Source organism: Falco punctatus (assembly GCF_963210335.1).
Source record: "Falco punctatus genome assembly, chromosome: 4".
Classification (NCBI taxonomy): domain Eukaryota; kingdom Metazoa; phylum Chordata; class Aves; order Falconiformes; family Falconidae; genus Falco; species Falco punctatus.
In genome coordinates this window covers 80272023-80294365 of record NC_137583.1, presented here as the reverse complement: position 1 = coordinate 80294365, position 22343 = coordinate 80272023, and the positions used below count along the sequence as shown (strand labels likewise).

Sequence of the window (22343 nt, the reverse complement as noted above, 5' to 3'; positions counted from 1 at the left end):
TTTTATATATTAGCTTGAACATTTCTCTGAAGTAAATGGTCACTATTATCACTGTTTTATTCAAATCCTGTAGGGTCTGTGCAATCCTCTCAGCTTTTAGAGCCAATTATGAACATTTCTAACACTTTGTAAGGTACTTCCACCAAACAAAGAAATCTAACCATACCGCCAGAAAGCACCACATAGGCTAGAGCCAAATCCTCACTAGGTATATTTCAGTTTTAACTCAGAATAGAATGGAGACACTGACTCTCATTCCTTTGAACGGAATTCTCCTTTTGGGGTATTGCTGTAATTAATAAAAACCCCTACAATAATGGCAAATATTAATGAGTGAGACCTTTTTACCATAAGTATTTGCCATTATGATAAGAAGGTCTTACTCGTGAACAAAGCAGTAAAGGGACTTTGCTTTGAATGCTTTGAAACTTGCCATGAATTTGCAAGTCAGCAACCGGACGCTTAAGTTTTGTATAATAAATATTTACTTTTAAAATAATTTAAAAACTTCTACCCAAGACTAACTGCTCAAACAAGAATACAAGGTGATTGATTACCTTGGAAAAAATTACTTGGAATTAATCATTCCAATGAAACAGCTACTTTCATTGTTATAAGGATTCAGCCTCCTCTCAAGCCCTAACAAAGATGGGCTTTGCCCTACTGCAAAACTCTGCTGTTCTCTGAAGGTTAACAAGCATTGGACAGTAAGAAGGTGGGAAATTAATACAGCCTTGGTGTGCTCTCAGAAAACACTTGGAACTGCCGCCTTTTTTCGTAAGGGAACCTAAATCAAGTGAGCCTGCATGACTTCAGCAGTGGCAGCATGCCCAGGCAAGAGAAGATCTTTGAAAAAAGGACAGTTCCAGGCTACAGGTCAGAAGCAGGGTGGCTGGTCATAAATTTGTGTTTAAATTGATACCAGAGACCAACAAGTAGGCCAAGAATGAGAGGTTTCTATATTTTTCCTTCTTTAGTGAGATACTACCTTTACTTGAGATTCCAACCAGTTTTGGAGACTAACGTCACACAGAATTCCAGCCTTGAGAAAAAGCAGAAAAATAACAGGCCTGATGTCTATGTCAAACAAGCTGTAACTTCCTAACCAGGTGTGGACAGTAAAATCTGACCAGATAGAGAATGCAATGATGAGATGATCAGAAAATATGGCTCTAAAGACTTAGTTGTCAGTTACAGTTATTAATGGAAAACTTATTTTAGTCTAAAGAAGTACTTTTACTTCTGCGAACTTCTCAGCTGATAACCTCAAACTTTCACTAGTCTTTCTCTAGTCTTGTCTCAGTACAGCTGATGGGTCAAACTCTGGCTGAAGGACTGAGCGAATGTGTTGATCAGCAGGCTGCTCCATACCAACCATTCTGGCCCCCACGTACTCACTGCACTGGGAGAACATAGCTGCAGACAGGACAGATAGTCACACCGTGGCACGCTGCTCTCGGCAGGTTCTTAGGAAGAGGATTTACTGCGCACAGCCACCACGTGAGATGCTCCTGGGCCTGTGAGCAGCAAAGCGGCTAAAGACCAGCCTCATCCACTCCTCAGAAACCACTTGCAAGGCAACAATGGCTGCATATCAGCGGTGCTGAGTTTACTTAACAGATCTGGTCTGTCTCTGAAAGTCTCTCCATTATGAATAACTGGGTGGGGATAACCTACGAAAAACTACAAGTTCATTCTAAGAGTCCTTTCTTCACATCTGTGTGGCTTTTTAAAAGGCAATGGAAGTGTGCGATAACAAGCAGCGTCTGCAAGCTTTCTCCTGGGAGATGAGCTGGAAAGAAGAAATTGTGTAACTGCTTGGACCCAAGGATGATATTGACTGAGACTAGATCTGCCATTTTTGCTCCAGCATGGCCTGCTATGTATCTTAAGCATTCACCAGTGCAGTCATTTTCTCCTTTGCCTCTTAACAAAGGCCCAGCAAATACAGAAGACTATGTAGGGATGTGCTAAAAAACATGACCCGAGCTATATCTCTTCTTCAGTCTGGTTTCCAGGCTGTTGGCATCTGTAATGGAAATGAAGCTCTGGGGAATGGGAGTCTTTTCTCTGTCCATCTGTCCCGCTGCTGGCTGCAGCCTCTCCCTGCTGTTCCCATCGCACTGACACCTCTGAAAGGTGACAATTCTCTTGGCTGGTTTTATCCACAAGGAAGAGAGGGTAGTCTTGGTTTTGTTTCGACTCCAAATCCTAAAAATGGGAATTAACAATGTGACTTCACAGCAAAAGAAAATTCTTAAAATACACACCAAGATGTAGATAAGCAACCTGGTTAGCTGTTAAAGACAATACCATATAACATGAACAATGCAGATTAAAGGGTGCATTTAGCAGTGCCATGTATTATCTGCACTATGCTTGGATTCAAAATGAGGTAGGAAACTTTTAGGGAAAAAATGAGGGCCAAAAAAGGTATTTTCCACCTAAGTACTTGGCTGGATGTTTGTAATTAAGAATGAACATTGCATTTATTTTCAGGGACAGAGCATCTCCTAATACCGCAGCTGACTTAATATTTGAATATTGAATATCATCACAATTTACTGATGATTGTTGTTGTCCTGGTATTTTCTTCCCATATCACTGGAACTGGCTGGTTTTGACTCAATTTATGTCACAGCCCCAACCTGTTGACTACCTCTAGCCAGAACTCCTACAGGTATCACCTCCCATATATAGAAATGAAAGCTCTGACACTGATCTGGGAAAAACTTTTCATATCACAGTAATAAGTGATTTGCCTATAACCCGTGAGTTACTAGACTTGGTATACTGGGGCTTCTCCAAACTTTTTAATGATGAGAATGAGGATGTTTCTCCCAAACTCTATTCACCTGTTCAATCACATAGCAGAATAAAAAGTAATTTCTCTTAGTATCTCTCTCTGCATTCACTGTAAAACCTGGTAGCAATTTTATTTTGTAAAGGGATATATTTATTTTTTTCCAATAGAAACTAGCAGAAGTATGTAGCAGAGTAGTTACATTAATTGCTTTCAGCTGTATTTCCTTCTTTGTGTGACTTCTAATTGCTGGTGCTTTGCTAGAATGCTACAGCCTGTACTGCTTTACCTGAAAGAATATAGGCAATGAGGTGCTACTGGCTTGTTTGGATACACTTCTACCATAAGATGGCAGCTGTAGTACATAAACTTTCAATAATATACTAAAAATTACAATTATTAGATCAATATGTATATGATGTTCACTACTGTCCTTACTGCATAAACCAGAAAAAAATGGTCTCATTGTAGCATTATCTGATACTGCATTCATGGTATGCTATTAGTTCATCATTGCAGCTCTTCCAAAACAACATGACTTGCCAAGAAAAAAAAAATTAATAAAAGTTTGATCGGGCATAAAATGACTGTATTTTTGGTTAAAGTGCAGAACAATAGTACAATATAGGTATGGTATAGCTTTTGTTTTTATTCAGCTATTTAGTATGCTGTAGGTATAAATGAGACTTAAACCAAGCATCAAACTGAACCTTTCCGACGTTAATGTGATGATAGCTGTGTTATTATGAGCCTAATGGTATCTAGTGCACACAATAATACATAGGTGTCATGCTGGGAAACCAATGATCTGGCTCTCATTCTGACTGCAGGCAAAGAATATCTCATCAAAGCTATAAATTTCATGAGTCTGTTCCCAAATTTAAAACCCTTAAGGAAATGGCTTTCATGGTTCAATAGTTTTAAAGGGTTGCTCTTACTTGGCTTTGTAACAAGGAAATTAATAGTTCTCCTAAACAAATCAGAATTATGCCATAGCTGCATGCATTTTCATGCTGTTGCCTTCAGCATTTTACTTCCAACTCCAGATAACATCGCTGCAGAATCCACATTGAATTCACTGTGGGGAAACATTTATTACCTGCTATGATTTTGCACTATAGCATTAGATAGGTGATAGAAGTCGTTTACTCTTTGCTATGTAAAAATTGTTTTCTTTAGGTCATGTGAAATAGAGTCAGTTTCTAATCAACCTTCACTTTTCACAGAGTAAAACCAATCCAACCTAATGTCAGGGCGAGTTAAGTTTCTGTAGGGTGATGCAGAGCAACCAACCAAGAGGTAGACGGCTTATGGGACTACAATAACAAAGAAGCACTGGAGTGATACACTTCTGTGTTAACATGTTTTCTTCCCTTTAAAAATTCTGACTGCAAATATCAAAGCTCCTTAGAAGAAATAATCACGTTTAAATTATTTTCTTAATTTAAAGGTATACAAATGTTTTCTAATGAACAGAAAATGAATACTGTGTTAGGAGTAGCTGGTTTATGTCACATTTCGTGCATATAATGCACCACAACTAGTGCAGTTCTGGAGAAAAACTACACTTGAACAGCAAGTGTGCAGTGTAGCAACACATTACAATGTTTCATTAACAAATAAGGAAATACTGTGGATTCTCATTTAACCAGTAAGAAGTTACACATACACTGGGATTAAAATATCAAGATATATTTGCTTTTGTGCAGAATCCTTATTATTGCACATTTTAGAACCAACCATTTTGATGCTTATAGAGCTACAAACAGGAGATTAACAGCATCTGTGTCAAAAGTAGCTTTGCCTCTTTGGCTCGTGCTTGTATCTTTAAACGTGAGTTTGTAGCATTCAGAATAAAAATCCTTGCATGAAAACGATTAGGTAATATAGTAAGGAAATTCCCCTAATATCAAACAATTGCACATATAATGCTGAATTTATGATATATCTATGGTTCAGCATAAACCATACTCTCATAAATCAGAAACTGTGTGAGTGATTGACAAGAACTTCCACATCTCAAATTGCTGATCCCCATATGAGGGAGTGGAAAGGTCAGACATTATTTTCTAAGAACAAAAATTATAGTAATAGACTAATTTGCTCTTCTTGAGGGTGAAGTGGTTGTCTGTAATAGAAAACACAGTGTTGGGAGTCTACAGAATTCTCAATAGCCCATTGTTCCACAGGGGGAAAGAGCAAACATGGAAGACTCAACCAAAACCAACAGCAATCCATCATAAACTGCACAAAAAGCGGTAAATTTGCTTTAATATGAGGAAAATGACAGCTTCTCCTCAAGCATGGAAAACATAATTATCCCCTAACCCACCCTAAAATAGCTATCACTCGTGCAAACCAGAAAATGGCAATTCCCAGCTGGGGAGGACCACCACTATCACGCATGAGCAGGATGAAGTGGGAAACAAATAAGTTCTCCATCTAGGTTTTCAGATCAGCATATGACTTCCATAACTTAGAGGGAGAGAAAATAAAATAAAAGGGACATAACTGTCTGCTTGGGCACATGTACATAGGGGCATGTGTGTATATTTACATACAAAGAATATACTGCTTCACACTGTGTATATTCACAAAGAAGATACACTTTCACAAAATGTCTGTAATAAGCTGAATTAAAGTTGTCTAAACTTTTGCTCATCCCATCTCTAAGTTAGCCTTTGAGCATATTCAAATGAGCTTTGAGCTTCACCCTGAAGGAGCTAAGCTGTTTTCAGTATCCAAGCTAGCTTGTGCTTGACTGCAGCATGGACGTGACTTTAATATAAGCCACAATATTCTGCATCAGGTTTTCAACTTAGTTCTGATGAAGAGTAACACTCAGATGCATCATGTCATAGTCATGTAGGGCTGTTGCAGCCTCCTGCTTTACCCACTGCGTTATATTCAAAAAACTTCCAGACACAGAAAAAAAAAGACATAATGAAAATGAAACTTATACTGGTAGTCTGAAAACTCAAGAATATACAAAAAAGTCAATTCAGCTGCAAATTTTAATTAGATAAAGGCAATAAAGTCACCTATTTTGTATAGTTGTATTTTTTTGTATAGTCTTTATTTGATCTTTATTAGTTAAACCCCTCTCTATTTAGTAAAAATGTCTACAAACAAGCCATTAAATAGGTCTCTATTTTTCTGGAAGGGATGAATTTAGGAGTGCATTTTGATTTAGCTGCATTTGTCTCACTTCATGTCAAACACAGCTGATCATGTTAACAGTGCTGGTTATCATTACTTTGCAGTGAAAATCTCTAAATTTCAGCCCTTGATTTTTGAATTAAATAACTTAAACCAAGGGAAAGGTTTCTGTTTATCAGCCCTGACTGTAGACTTCTGGTGACATATGTTGGATTTCTGAAAAAGGAGTTACATACAAGTATGATTTATGTAATCATACTTTCATGTTAAATTTTAAAGAATTTAGGAAAGACACAGAAATACTCCTTTTAAGCTCATCAGCATTTTTCATCTCAGGTGTTTGAGAGCCAAGCAATATATTTTCATACGAAACCTGAACACCAAATAACCACCCTTCTCATCTTATGCACCCATGAAGTCTCGGGCTGCCACAGAGCTTAGACTCATAGCAAAAGGACAAAACTGCTGCCATGGACTCAATGGGAACAGATTATTTTGCACAAATGAGACCCTATCTGCTGATTTCAGACAGGATAATTTGGGTGGATAAAACCAAACATCAAGTGCACTGGGGATGGGGGCAGGCAGAGAGGCCAAGACATGGCCATAATCCATCCCAGCCAGTAATTCCCCCTGCCATTACTCTACCTTTGTGTAAGTCCCATCTAAAACCTAATTCTCTCACTTTTTCTTCTAAGTTACTTGTTCTGTCCTTCAAAATTTAGAGGCCTTTCAGCCCTTTCCAATGGCAACCTGCCCCTTCAGATCCTGGTGAGGACTAAGCTTTGAGAAAGGCCTATGGCTTTCTGTGTTGGCCTGAAAAAAAGGAAGAACCTTCACTTTCTTCCCATCTACCCTGTGATCTTATTCACCATGGTGCAGAGAACAGTCCTTAAGGTCCTGTGTTGTAAATCCATGCCTCTGTCTTTTCTACATCTGCCTCTTCCACTGCAGAGAAGTCAAAATCATATTCCCCCTCCTTCCTGACATGGCTACAAGTGGTTGATCTGTCTGCATCAAACAGACCAGTGCTGAATTATTTTATATGCTAATTTACATGATAGCTGCATTCGTTAAAATGAGATCTAGTGTTATTAAACTCCTGTAGAGTAATTGTGATTGAAATTTGTTCATGAGCTACACACATTTGAACCTCATGAACCAGAAAATAATTCATAAAAGATATTGCTTAAGCATAGGCATGTTGTTCTTAAAATATCTGAAACTATAACTTACACAGTCAGGATAAAATTGAGGATGAATACTATTTACAAATCTGATTTAACACTTAATATACAGAATAACAGTAAAAATACAGAAGAGTGGGAAAACAGGTGAACTTACTCAGTTGAAGATTAATTTATCCTAGACCAAGATAAACTTCACTCAAGGGACTTCAGTGAGTGTTGTTCTAATCCTAAACCAGAATCAGTAAAATTTTTGGTTTCTTCATGGCAATCTGTGATGCTATTGGGCTATAAATCTACATGTGAATTTCCTGTACTAAACCTCCCATTTACTGACCTGCACGGGCTAAAAAGCAGAGGTGAAATGAAAATCATAATTATGAGTATAGGAAGAAAAGGTTTTTATTTTACATTTTCACTACTGACTTCAAGGTCTAATGACACAGCAAGAAGTTATTTTATTCTGTTAGAATGGAAAGAATGGTATAGAAGGAATTAGACCTGGGTAGGATGGCCTAATCAAGACGAACGTTTGACATTCATTAAAAGACAACGATCATGTGAAGATGGAAAATGTTTACATGGAAGAAAATGATAATGCAACATGAAACCAATTAAAAATCACACGAGATGCAAACATAAAACTAATTACTTATGAAAACATTGTATGTAGCAAAAAATCCCTGCTCCACCCAGACCTCAGCGACATTTATTTTAATCACTGATCAGAAGAAATTTCAGAACCGATTTAGTAGAACATATTCATCCAACTTTAAAGAATCAAAGCTCTTGTTCAGAAATACCAAAATATGCCTGAGTTATAACTATCCTTTAAGGATAACATTGCTTTGTAGAATAAAAGAAAAAATTGACCTGTTTGCTTAGTAAATGCTATTAGTAGTGAATAACCCATCAGCTCTCTATACCGTGTTCAAAAAGCTTTTAGAATTTTATTGGTATGGTGCTCATTTCTGATAATTCAGCTTTTAATGCAATCAAGAACATCACCAGGAGCTACTTAATTAATTCCCCTCTGCAGCATGAATTTAATTTTCAATGACTTTATTGAGAACTTTTTTTGTTAATTTTACAATGAGAAACTATAATCACTGTTACACAACTTGCAAATATTTCAAACAAGACAGCAATCTCCTATTTTTTTGATTTTTTCTGTTCCAAATTCAGCTCCTGAGATGAATTTTCTGCCTCAGCTTCATTTTCATCTTCCTGTAAAAAAAAATGAAAACCTGAACATTAATCAACTTATTGAAGAAGTACACTTTTTGTACTTATGCATATGTATAGAATTCTGTACAGACTTTTTCTATCTTTTGCCTAACCAATAAGCATAAAAATAAGCAAAAAAATATCATTTATTCATGCATTTGATTTTGCTCAAGAGTTGAAATAAAAATGATAAGAGATTTTAAAAAGCTTAATCACCTACATTTATAGTAGAAGAATAATTTAATGAGTAAATATTTCACTGATCAATTTACCGCATGGTTACATAAAGAAATTACTAAACCATACACGGATGACAAGATATTCAAACATCTGCAGCAGACAGTATTATATACCTTTCCTTTGTTCTTGACCAAAGGTTTCCACTAAATTACTTTTGAATGCAAGAACTTTCATCATTGTTCTAAAAATTACTTTTGAAAAGCATCTGCCACTGAAAAATGTTTCATTTTTTTGAGACCAGATACGTTTACTTCACCATTTGATAAAAGACAATAAATTTAACTTCAGAGACACTTTATGTGCTGCAGCATCGTATTTTTGTCCCATCTAGCATATTTTCTTGACAGGTCTGCCAATTTTCCAATTACTTGTACCACCATATGTTATCTGAAGATCAGTCAGGTCTAAAATAGGAAACATGAGCATGTCAGGCAGCAGCATGCTTACAATATTCTACACCTTCAGTTCCAAGAGTAGGGCTCATAATTCACTACAGGTTTCTCTGGATCTCACAGAAAAAATGAAGTGACATCATAATGCCGTTTCCATAGGAATGGATACTATTTTGTGTCCAGCACAAAATCGTGACCTCCAAAGTATAAATTATGGAAGATGGAGAAAACTGTTTTATAAAGCAACTTGTAACCCATCGCATCATGAACAGTCCTTATCACACATTAGAAGTATGGCCAGTTTTCCTGCCTGAATTTTAATTCAAGATACAAAGAATCTTCCTTTTTTCCAAAAACACAAAGAAGAAATGAACAGATATTTGGGAATGAAGAAGTGTCCTGGTTGCTATAACACCACTCATCACAAGTCAACAGAGGGGACAAATGAAATGTCATGGGACCCAGGAACCCAGGGTGCAGTTTCCTGCTTTGAAACAGCACTTTCATTCTTCTAGGAAAATAACTTTATCTTTTTGCATCCTAGTCCTCCTTTCACCATCAAAGGGTGTTCTGTAAGGATAATCACAATAGATTTAGAGATACAAAATACATAGGGAGATCACATGGGCAGCACAACATAGAATAACAATGGAAAATCTCATTAAAAAATGCGGTCTCGTGCTATGTTACACACTAAAATAAAATGGAAAAGCTAGTTGTTCTATTAAAGAAACACACACTCCCAACTATTGTGCTTCTAAATCCTCCCCCCTTCTGGGGACAGGCTAGGCACCGAGAAATATTTACATGACTGACCACGAAAGGCTAAAAGCATTTTTCTTATCTTTCTGGACTGTCATCTCTTCAATCGCCTTTAAAATGTGTAGGGAGCCCTGTGGCTCTTTTAGTTCAGGTGAGAAAACATGTCTGCGCATGTATGTGAAACCAGACTGTTGATTTGTTGAAATTACAAGTCTAGCATATATTCAAGAGTGTAATGTACAGTACACATACAAAGGTCAAACTTCTAAGGAGAACAATGGCAAGGCAGAATGGGAAGCAACAAAGGAGCGGTGTGTAACTAAGCTTACAGGTGACAAAGAATATCGCTGAGTGAAAAAGCCACCCCCCGAAACTTTTGGCTTCTTTCATGAAGGACTTGTTAATAAAAGAACAGCAAATCTACATGTTTCTGAAGGTCCTTACCTACAGAAGCTGTATCCCTATTGACCTCAGTGTCAACTAATCCACTTCCATAGCATACAATCTGCCATTATTCCAACGTCCTGACTTGTACTCCCCTCATACAGCAAATATAAGCTCTACACATTCTTTTCCCAGCACACTCGACATTCTGCTCAGGGCTTCCTCCCCTCAGAGAGGGTGCATGCAGACATTTCAGAGATGACAGGGCCAATACCTTCACTGAGGAGCAAAAGCGGGTGAAGGGATATTAGGCTCACTACTCAGTATCAGCCTCCTAAGTCAACTTTTTGTGGACAAAAAGGTTTTATCCAGTAAAAGAGGTTGTTTTTTTGTGGGTTTGTTTTTTTTTTTTTTTTTTTTTAAGAGTAAAACAGAATTGTCTGGCTTTGTGTAGACTTGAAATGTTTTAATTCTGTGCTCATAAGGTCATGCTTACTCTCTGGCAGATTTCCTAGGTTACAGCAGCAGTTGCAGTGATTAGTATTTTCTAAGATGCAGAAATGATAGCTGAGTGGCTACAGCAGGGCCAGGATTTTCTCTGTGTGAATATTCAAGATGGAAGCATCCCCACTGGGACATTTTGCAGTACCAATACTTTCCTTTGTTCATCTCTTGTTGCTTCAACCAGGTAAAACATACTCAAACAGGTAAAATCTACCGGCAGAGTATAAATTGGACTTATGTGGGCAAATTCCCACATCATTTTTTGTTATTTTGACATTCTCATGCACAAAAGCTTTCTGAATTATGCTCCACATAAGGCATCTTAATTTTGAGGCACTTTTACTCCATCTGTTTTCCACAAACAGAAACTCCCATTTCATCTTGAATCAGAAATCTAAGTTTATTATCTCTGAGCATGGGTGACTGCTGTGCAAAACACAGAGTAATGATGGTTGATCTTTCTCAAAGTATGAATTATCAAAGCAAGAAAACTTTTTTTTTTTTTGTCAGACACACCTTCAGCCAGATCAGTTCCCAGACCTGTTCATTGCCACATGAACAACTGTGCTAGCACAAAAGAGATGGCAGAAACGATTGGGGGGGGGACATGGGAAAGTATGAACAACCACTTCTGGCACTCATGCAGCTTTCTGCCAGAAAAGAAGTGACAGCGGTGGCCTGAGAATGGCAGACTCAGCAATGGCTGAAAATCATCAGAAATTTTTGAGATGTGAACTCCTGTAAATTGTAAGAAGTGGAGTATCACTGCCAGCATATTTGGGAAAGATTTGAACTGGCAATTTAGAGCACACATATTAAACATACTCCAAGATGAGAAGATTCACTGTTCTTTCAGTTTGCTGACAATGACAAATTTCTATGAATTTTTTTTATCTTTTTTTTTTTTTTTTAATAGCCCAAGAGGCATCGCAATACTGCATTGGTTAGAGTTTCTAATGTCATTAATAATGTTTGAATTTTCAGCTAAATAGCCTATATAGCCTAATTTACAAGAAATTATGCTAAACAGAATACAGATTAAGTATATTTAATATATTTGTTTTACTAATTACCATCTATCATTACCATCATTATAATGCTTTTAATTCTGATGGATAGCAAAGGAAAACCTTTTTTCATGTTATCTGTTAAAACACAGCCCATGATGGCAGTGTGTAAAGTTGCTATTACCAGTGGTAACACAGCAGATGAAATACTGAATTTGAGTTTGTTTCACAAAAATTCAGTTCACACTATTTCTGTAAATGACTCATATTTCTATTTTATGTTATTATTTATTTTGCTTCCAGTCACCTATGATTTTAATGTCTAATGCTTCCTGTCCTAAAAATCCTGAAATAGAGAACAGTCATTTTGGTGTTAAAATGTTCAACTTTCAAAGTAGATTTTTCTAGCGTAAGTCAAAATCAAACTTCTCTCAGTATCTTTTCTGGCTACAGACCACCATAGACTCAAATATTATGCAATTTTGAACACGCTCACCGAAAAGATGCCTCAGCACAGATCTGGTGACTTGTAAAAGCAGCAGAGGGAAGTGAATCCCTCAAGACTGCATTACTATTCTTACTGGAAAAGAGCATTTAACAGCCCAGAGATTATTTTCATGTTGAAATGAATAAAGTTTACTAGTCTGGAATTGTCATTCTTTCAGATTTTCAAAGCCAAGTGGTAAGGAGAAGTACAAAGGGTGTTATAAAGTGCTGTTAAACCAAACACCCTGAATGGAAATGTCAGCTCAGGAGCTCCTTAAGCCATTGATGACTAGACATCTCATCAGCATCCTGATGGACTGATGGATCTTCCCCATCAGCTTTTTTCCTACATCCTTTCCCCAGGCATCACTCCTCTTCCCTGATGGAAACAACATATGGGATTAAAGGGTCCTTTGGATGTTCTCTGGATCTCTTCAAATGTCCTATGGATATCTCTTCTTTCAAAATACTTCGTCTACACTTGGTAGCTGAGCATCTATGGGTCACAATAACAGAACGAGGCCAAGAACTTAAAACTGAGACCCCAAAATGTAAATAAGTGTTGTGAATTATCATTGAACTATGGAGCATTCAAAAGCTTTGCTGAAGTTAAAGGGAATACTTCGCTATTTAGATGTTTTTATGTGCCAAAAACTAAAATTGAGAAGCTGACTTATATGATCCTATTTCTGAAAATGTTGATCTGACAGTTGAGAGAGACTGTCATATAACCTCATTTCTTCTGAAAGCATGTTTAAGGTCAACTACAAATAGTGCTCTGAATAGAGAATAACAGGTCCGATGTGGAAAGTTAATTTTGTAGTTTTTATTCCAGAATGCTCCCCTGTAAAGAAATTATGACATTAAAAAAAAAACAAACAAAAACACCAAAAAAAAGAAAGCAAAAAAACCAACCTAGAAATAGGGCTTTGGGTGTCCCTTTCACTTTCCCTCCTCCAAATGATTTAATTCAAAACGTCTAATAATTTCTTTTTATTCCATTAGTTAATGAAATGAAAGCTGTAAGATGACAGTGAAGTAGACAATTCTTAACTCTGTCAGGGAATCTGACACTAATCTGTATGTAGAACAGATCACACCTCAATTAACTGTGCTAGGAAACACACCAATCCACAGATCTGTGCACTACACCACACCTGTCATTTCAAAAGTTGCATTAGAAAGGTATACTTAATAAAATAAACCTGCTTTTGTGCACTTTGCAAACTGTAAACCATATTCTAAACTTAATAAACAGCTATATATCTGATTAATAAGAAAGTATGCAAAACACAAAAATACCTTACTATGAAGAGGAATGACTAAAGGGTTCTCTATGCTATCACATAATCTAGAAATACCATCTCAAAACCACTCAGGACCAAATTCAGATACTATTACTTCTTATAGTATCTTAACCCAAAAGAGCTGTAATATGACCAATATAGTAAGGTCCTGTGAGGGTGTCCAGCTAGTATTTCATCTCCCGCCTCACAGATTCTAGCTAGCAAAACATGAGTTGGAAGTAGGTAAAAATATTTTTAATACTTTTCAAAAATATATCAGGAAAAAGGGACTCTAGAAACTATAAGAGCTTTTCTTTCCATATGTTTAAAGTCTAGCTTTCTAATCTCATAAGCCAAATTTGGAGGAAAATGAGTTTTAGTCAAAAACTGGGAGTTAAATCAGTCTCTGTTAAGTCGGCAATAGGTAAGCATCCACTACTAAAATTCAGTATATTTTTTTTTCCCCAAAGCCCATGCTATCTTCTTCAAATGTGTTACTGACAACCCTTATAATGAAGAGTGGTGTGAAAATACAGACTACAACTGAAAGAGTTCTTTACCAATAGATATTAGAAGCAAATATACATTTCTTGTGATAGATGACAGTTTTCTGTCACCGTAGCTCTGCAGCGATAAGGCTGCTGTTTGTTTCCCAAGAAAAGGAGACCCTTGCTACATGGATCATTTTCATAGTGACAGTCTTGACAAGTTTGACATTTTCTTCATGAAGTATTCTGAAGCAGCCATCAAGAAAATGCCCCCTCTGGGACCACTGGCAAGCTGACAGTCGTACCTTTTAATGTGCATCTCCATTAATTCTTACTGTCAAAGCCCACCAAAATCCTACAGCGAAATCTCTGCTGATCTGCTACATTTAAAAATGGAGGCTATGAATGAACTAAACATTATAATGTAAGTAAACATGACATCAATTAACTGGAAGCAGCTCTCCACCCCATTTTGTTCAGTAAAAAGAGTAACGTTTAACTGCTTTTTTTTCCTTCACCAATGCAGTACGTGGCATCTGCTCTAGGTGGCAATGCAAGACTGCGAGACGTATTTCTACAGTCGAGCTCCTCTTAAGAAGCTACAAGCAGCTGCATGTTTATCACAAACGCTTTCCTTTAACTTCCACTGATACAAGAACTTTTTAAGTCTTTCTGAAATGTTTGTCAGTGTTCTGTATTCTCTATTTCCTTGTTTCTAATTCTGATTATACAGATAAATGTACCATCGCAAGAGCCCTTACAGTCAAATTTCATTTAACGTTTAGTACAGAAGTGGATTTTCATGCCAGATTTCAAATCTTCCATCTGTTTCTCTCCTTTTTAGGAGGCAGCCATTCCATTGAGTGGCCTTTCTGGCTGCCTGCCACTACAGTTGGGATGCTCTTCAGGGCAGGTGGTGCTTGAAACCCAAACATTGTTTTACAAGATCAGCTGGTTCTCCTTGAAGAAAGCAGAGGAAAATGCTTCCTCTTTAACACTGAGTCTTTAAAGGTTTAGGTTTGTGAACTTTAGACTGTATCTGTGGATGCTTAGATATCACAAACCTGAAACATTAACTAAGAAACAGTTGAAAAGCAACTTTAATGGCATTGTACTCTGCGTGTATGGGACGCGCCTCCTTAATTTCCACTCTGGTCTCAGAGTGCACAATGGCGTTAGCTTGCAAGCCTTCAAGTCCAACACTGTCCTGATTAAGATCCTTTCTAAGGCAACTTTGTCACTCAACTATAATACTTAGGTCAGTGCATATATAAACATATATATGGAAACCACAATATCATTTTCTAGTATGTGGGAACAGAATCATTATTTTTATGAATTATAAATGAAAACAGAAAGTTCCACTTCATATATAGAATAGTATTGCATAGCCTAGAAATGCATATTCTAATCAAATCAAGATGATTTTAAATATTCATGGTTATACTCCCACCATATTTACACTATACATTTACTAAATTATAAGCAGCAAAACTTCATGTTTGTATTCTTGATGCTAAGAAATAAAATAGCTTTTTCTTACAATAGCTACATGACAACAAAAGGTAATCAGGCCAACAATAAGGAATTGATAGCTCTTGCCTAATAAAATAAAAAAACAAAAACAAACACAAAACTTCTCAGATGTTAGGCTATACATGCATCTTGGTAGTTACTAAATGACGGCTGAAGTTTTTTTTCATGCTTTAACTGTTTTCACAAATATGTTTGGCTATAGACAGCCTTTTATCAAAAGGTCCGAACATTCTTTGTTTCCAAAATGATTAATAACATTAAATAGAAAAAAAGGCACAACTGAATTATCGAAAAATGCTTCTGTAAGCTACAATCAAGACATGCTGCTTGCAGTCGAAGGCAGCTGAAAAACATCACTCTAAACAATACTGAAGTACATGTTTTTTAATGGAATAAGACAGTACCACCATATGAAAGGAATAAATTCATCTCAATAACAGAGAAAATCTAGACCTTAATGAAAATGTTTTAGGAAAAATGAGTGCATTGCATGCTTCTGACCAAAATTAATTAGAGTTTTAATGTTTTACATTTCTAGCATAATTCTTTAAATGGTGCATTTATTTCATAGTAATAAACACTTGGTTCATTAAGTAAAGTTCAAAATCTGTGTTACTCGCTACATTTAACAACCTTTGGCCCTCTTCTTAAGTATTTCTTGATTCAGGTTTCCAAAGCATTGAATAAGCAATTGAGGAACACAATTAAATTTCATGACTCTGCATATTTAGGATTCTTATTTCATCTAAGACAAAGGGCAATTAATCTACCATTCTATACTGAATTCCAACTTTAGTGAGCCATGATAGATACTTAAATGAACTTACAGAAAATGCTTAATTAAATTACTGTAAAAAGCATAACCAAAGTTTTTTCTTTCCTTATGACAAAAGAAAATGCACATTTAATTAGAAAAAGTGTTTTGCAGTATTTTAAATTTAATAACTTGGGAATTCATGAAAATATTGCTAAAACGTGAGAGCTAACAATTCAGAAAGCTTTTCTCTCTTTTATATTTCATGAGAACATTTCACATGAGTACAGCCATGAAATTCTGTTCAGGCACAAGGCATAAAAGATGGATCTTTCAATAGAGTTATTATGATGACATAGGAGTCTGAACAACACAGCAAAGGCCTTTATTTTAGCATTTTCCAAAATGTGAGATAAGTGAATGCTGTAAAAATGGCTTTATAGTTGTTGTAATACTGAATGCCTATATTTAGCCACAATCCACAAAGTTGCAAACACAACTGATATAAATGGATGGAGCTGTAGAAGTAGACAGAGGATAGACTGTGACAGCCAACAGAACCTGTGCTGCTGAAGAAATCAAGATATGGAAGAGACTTTTGCTTTTTTTTTTTCTAAAAAAAACAAAATTCCTTTCAGTAGGTCCTCCAAAACACGTACTGATATTTAAATTCAGAGTACAACTACAGACAGATGTTCCAATGATTTCAACATCCATTAAATAAAATCCCCAAAAGAGCATTCTAGGCTAGGACCAGATCCACACCTTCATGCTAACAACTAAGGTACAGTCTCTCATGGAAGACCTACATCTCCGCTGCTGTTATGATTCATTTAATCTAAATTAAAACTAGCACTGCAGACCTACCCAGAAGTCAAAATCATTCCTTTACAAGCTGTATAAACATAGTTTTAATATGATGATATAACCCAAAGATTTGGCTATGGACCTGAAATCAAACAAGACAAGAAAGCTACTGCTTTAGAACTTGGAATTCAGTTGGCTTGATAGCAAAGGAAGGCTTGTAGATTTGTTTGGGTTTATATTTTGACTTTATTTCTCATTTGAAGATAGCAATTACTGTTCTGATCCTGTAATGATGCCTGAATAGTCCTGTTTCTACAACAGATCAGCTCAGCTGTATGTGAAGCATCAAGGGTGTATTGGTAATAAACACAGTCAATTTGGAAACAAAATTGTAAAATTTCATATACCGAGGTTTCAATAGTTTCAAGTTGATCAGCTTCTACATTAAAAAATGAATGTATTAGGTGTAATAGTACAATTAATTCTCCTCAGCCTCCACTCATCTGTGTTTCTCCATTTCCAAGTGAGGTTCTAAAGCCAAATGTTAGTTAATTCAGTGGGTATACTGAGGGATGTTTTGGTCATTTGTCATGATAGTGATGTTGCTTCGCTGTAATTTTTTGAAGTCAGAATCTGATGAAACTCTTTCAACTGGAAATAATGCAATGTCCAAACATTTAAAGGATCATCCAAAGGAACTTTGCAAAAACCTGCCCTGTAAAAGCTGCTTCTGCCTCCAAACACAGTCTGATACCCCCCCAAACTTTTTCTCTAACAATATTTATAATTTATAAGATGTATTTTACTTTGTAAAAAAATCATAATTTGTAATATATATTTATAATTTATAAGATGTATTTTACTTTGTAAAAAAATATATATTAGTTGCCTTTCAGAAACTTAGAATCAAAGTAATTGACAGACCTTGCCTTGGTGCAGGTAGTCACCACAAACAGGTTTCCTTACAGGTTCGTGGTTCATTTCTTTCTGATAAATTTAGAAGTTACTGTTTCACTGTACTACATCAAAGTCATCTTCTGGTTTGTGAACAGCTTGCTTCCCATCTCTGCCCACCCTCCAACAAATCACACATTACTTTGTTAGAAGAGAAAAAATACTTCAATGTGATTCAGCTATTGAAAAGCTATATTCTAAAAGATTCCCAAAGCTAGGGAAATCTGGCTATAACCAATTACTGCTTGGCTTTTACGGTAGAAGAGCTCATTACAGAGCTGATATTATGAACCATTATTTATCTATTTTTTCCTTAAAACACTGAAGCCACTTCATATCATTTTGAAGCTCACTGAACTCCACTCCTCAGAAGACTACTCACTCCGTTTTTTTGCCTCCCATTCTGTTATATCACAGTGCTTCCAAGAGATAATATTCTCCAAAATCATTAAGGGTCCACTTGCAAACAGGTATACATCCATAGTTATATTACACTCATCTGATCACTGAACTGAACGGTACTATTTACTGGGGCTGTGTATGAAATATATTGTAGAACCAGGCTTGTCTAGAATGGAATACTGAATTTAAACAGGCCCTGGAACAAGCATGGCATTTAAATTATCGGTATTTAAGAGGAAGCTGAAGCTATTTTCAGTGGGCTATTTTTTGCTGAAATCCAAGTGCTGCCAGTCAGCTGCCTCTAAAGAGTTTCTGCCCAGCACCTTACACAGGGTCAGCAACCGCCCCGCAGCAATGTTCAGTAGTTACTGCTGCTGTCTGCTCTTGTACAACAACCGCTCTCGTAACTGTCAGTGCTACCTAACAAAATCAAGCAAAAGCTTACATATTCATTCATTTTACTTAGTTGCAATCTGTTTGGTTTTATTCGTTGGCTGTTCTCTTTCTGTACATTCAGGAGCTCCAGCAATTGGATATCATGACTCTAAGAGTTAACAGCCAGTGACGACTTCATTATTTTCTGTTTACTGATGATTTAAGATAATCATCCTTTGTCTCCTTTACCCACAGAACAGGTAGTGGAAAAAAAAAATTATGTGGGAAAAACAGGGTCACGTTCTGTTGCAAATAATACCTAGTATTTGCCACAACTCATTTTGCCTGCCTCCTTTCACCTACATGGACCTTAGGCCCTAGACAGCACTGACATTTAAATCAGCATTTAAATTTAGAAACAAATATGTAACTACACTATTTCATCTGCCAACATAATTTTAAAATATTATTATTAAGAATATGAAGACTATAAAGAAAATACAGCAAATGCTGTCTATTTTGGTAGACCACAAATCAAGGATCTTACTCTTCCCGTATTAATTGATGCTTCCCTTTGCCTCTCAGTGCTGTCCTTAACGTCAGTGGAAGTTACTGGCATTAATCATTTGTGACTTGGACTGAAGTATTTCCTCTTCATTTAAATTCAAAGAAACCTTTGAGGAGTAAGTTCTCAAAAAAGTGAAACATGAAAAATTTTGTTAGATGTTGCTTCCCCTGTTCATTCCAAATCCTAAAAATGATGCCTTTTAAAACCTAGATACAGAAAGGTCTCTAGCTCATGTCAAGATTTTGCTGTTCAGTTTTATACATAGTAATATATTGATGTAATATTTATTTAACTATAATATTAATTAATAATTTGAATCTTAGCCAAGTCATATCATGCCACATACTGTACAGACACATCTGGAGAGTCTGATCTTGCAGAGTCTAAAATCAGTTATGAAAAAAAATGAAAGAAGAGAAGGACAAGTAGTAAAACACCATAAAAGCTAACTGTGTCAGGATAACGGGCATGTATCTCAACCACATTTTTGTGCCAAGCATGGCTAATAAATGAAGAATGATTAAAAATTTGTTATTATCAAAAAGTATATAAAACTATTTCATATAGACATATATAAAAATATCTTACATGTCTATTTTTATATTATATGTATATTATTTTTATATTTAATTTATACCGATTATACAGTAGAGACAGCAAAAATCAGACAGTTATTGCAGATATTTTATCAAAACAGCACTGGGCCTTGAGAAGTCAGTCTGTAGAGGTGTGCTTCTGTGGGGAAAACAGAGTTGAGGTCAAGGGAGAACTCCCCATATGAAGCACGGTGTATGGAGAAAGCTGAAGAGAACTTCTGGATAGAGAGCTGGCAGATGTCACTGGAAAAGAGGAAGAAATGGAAGAGTGGTACATAATAGGATTTAATCTAGAGGAGGGTCACTAACAGAAATGAGGATAAAGCTAATGCATGAGTCTATAGTAAAGCAAAGTCTGAGGTTCAGAGGAGGAATTTCTCAGCAAAAATCTCTGACATTTGTCCCCCTACTATAATATGTATTTGGCCTGGAGGGTGTGGAAATTGAACTCACTGCTACATTAAAGAACTTATCCTCAAAATGTGAATAATACTACTTCCAAAGTCAGGATGGAGGTCTATGCATGAAAAGATTTATATAAGTGCTAAGTGCTGTCATTGTTATTAGATTCAGAAAGTACAGAAGGCTTTAAAAGCATTAACTTTTCTAGTGCAGAGCATCACCTGTTCTTTCTGAAACCAGTAAAGAAGACATAAAATGAGTGCAGTTATTGCAAGAAATTGTCTGGGTTTAAATCCTGGTGCATATCTTTTGTCTCTAGGAAAAGTAAACAACCATTAATAGCAGGAATTTTATGATATACAATATGGTATAATATGCAGCAAGCTATAAAGCATATGAAAACAGTTCTACTTCACATAAACTTGTTTTTATCAGGAAATTATTTAATTGGAAAGATGCTTTGAGAGCAATCAGAAGGCAATGCATAAAAAAAGGTGTCTGGTTTGGAATGATGAAAAGAGAACGGAGTCAAATTTTAAAACATAATTAAATAAGGAAGCAACTACCAAGTCAGCGCTAGTACATCAGCCAGCAGGATAAAATGGAGATGATGTGTGTAGTCCTCTTTTTCAGAAGGACAAGTACCTGCTGTCAAAGGAAGACCACATCCTAATAGCATTTAAGTGGTAGTCAATATCCTCTCTGTGAAAGCTGCAGTGGTCAGCTTGAGTTAGATAATTTTTTTTCTAAGTGAATATACTTTCATATTTGGGCTGTCTTGCATTGCGTGATGGTAATTGTTAAGGTTATGGCCCAGAATTACATCAGTTTCTGATTCTGGATTTTTAAAACATATTGTTTATGTCCTGTCTTGTGCTTACATTTCAAACTTTGTTGTTTACTCAAGAGACAGTGGGAGTTTCACACACAATATTCTCTTCATCCAAGAACAGCAGTAATTCATTTGCCCTAGCAACACAACATTTTCAGACACAGCGAGCATTGCATCTACATATAACCAATTTTTGCTCTTGAAAATCTTTATTTCATTGAGAAAAATAAATAGCAAAATTTTCTTTTGTATTAAAAACTTTAATTACAGGAGGACAGCTATAGGTACTGCCCAACAGATTAAAATGCTTGCTCTGAACAGAGCTGTCACTAATACAGTATTTAAATTTACAAAGTGATTTCTGCATGAGTGAGATTGTTCCAGGCTGAAAACAACATGTTTAGTACCATAAACAAACAAGAGAAGACTGCACAAAATGAACTGTTTAACAGGGGTTTATGTACCCCCTGTGCATTGTATTTGGAAATGAAGTTCTTAAAACTCAGAGGCGGAGGGATTCTCTGTGGATTAGAAGAGCAACCCACAATCCTTTCAGCAGCGTCCTTTTATACAAAATTTGGCACTAACACTCTGTTTGCTTCAGCAAATGATTTCACACTTTGCCTTTTTAATCCAATTTCCACCTTAATATAGACTAAAGTGTAGTGAAAATACTGAAAGAGGATGCCTGGAAATGAAGTGTGTTAGAAATCGAATCCAGGTGCTAATCCAGTGCCACACAGTCAGCTCATCGTTAACTGAGAAGTTTAACCCGCAGATAGCTTGTAGAAATCAGCGTTCAGTACTAATTATGACTGGATATAATTATCACACATCAAGACATGACTCAACAAGGCAGGTAAGAAGCCGAGTCTGAGAAAAAGAAGAGGAACAGGCACCCTATTGAAAGCAACAATAATTGATTGTAACACTTATCCCAACTTAAATAGCTCAGATTTGTAGGTTATTACAGCATTAGATACTTTGCTGGTGTAGCCCCTAAGTGTATAAGCTACGCTACTCAGCAACAGCTTCCTCATTAGCAGGTCTTATCCCCTCTTTTCTGTAGGCCAAAGCACCCATGCATACCTTAAACATCCCACCCCACCCCAGGAGACAGGAGCCCCTTCAGAAAACCCTTACTCAAAATTTATTGCCATGGAAAACAATAATTTCCTAGTCAATGAACATT

The 22343-nt window shown here is 36.3% G+C and overlaps 1 protein-coding gene across 1 annotated transcript in view; it reads right to left on the bottom strand.

Moving 5' to 3' along the window:
* Window positions 1–8074: 8074 nt before the first annotated feature.
* Window positions 8075–22343, bottom strand: part of PHF14 (PHD finger protein 14) — a 166887-nt gene continuing 152618 nt past the window's right edge. The window contains exon 17 of the mRNA XM_080382684.1: window positions 8075–8376. Coding sequence (XP_080238810.1) covers window positions 8302–8376 — 75 coding nt within the window. The 3' untranslated portion in view covers window positions 8075–8301. The remainder of the gene's footprint in view (window positions 8377–22343) is intronic.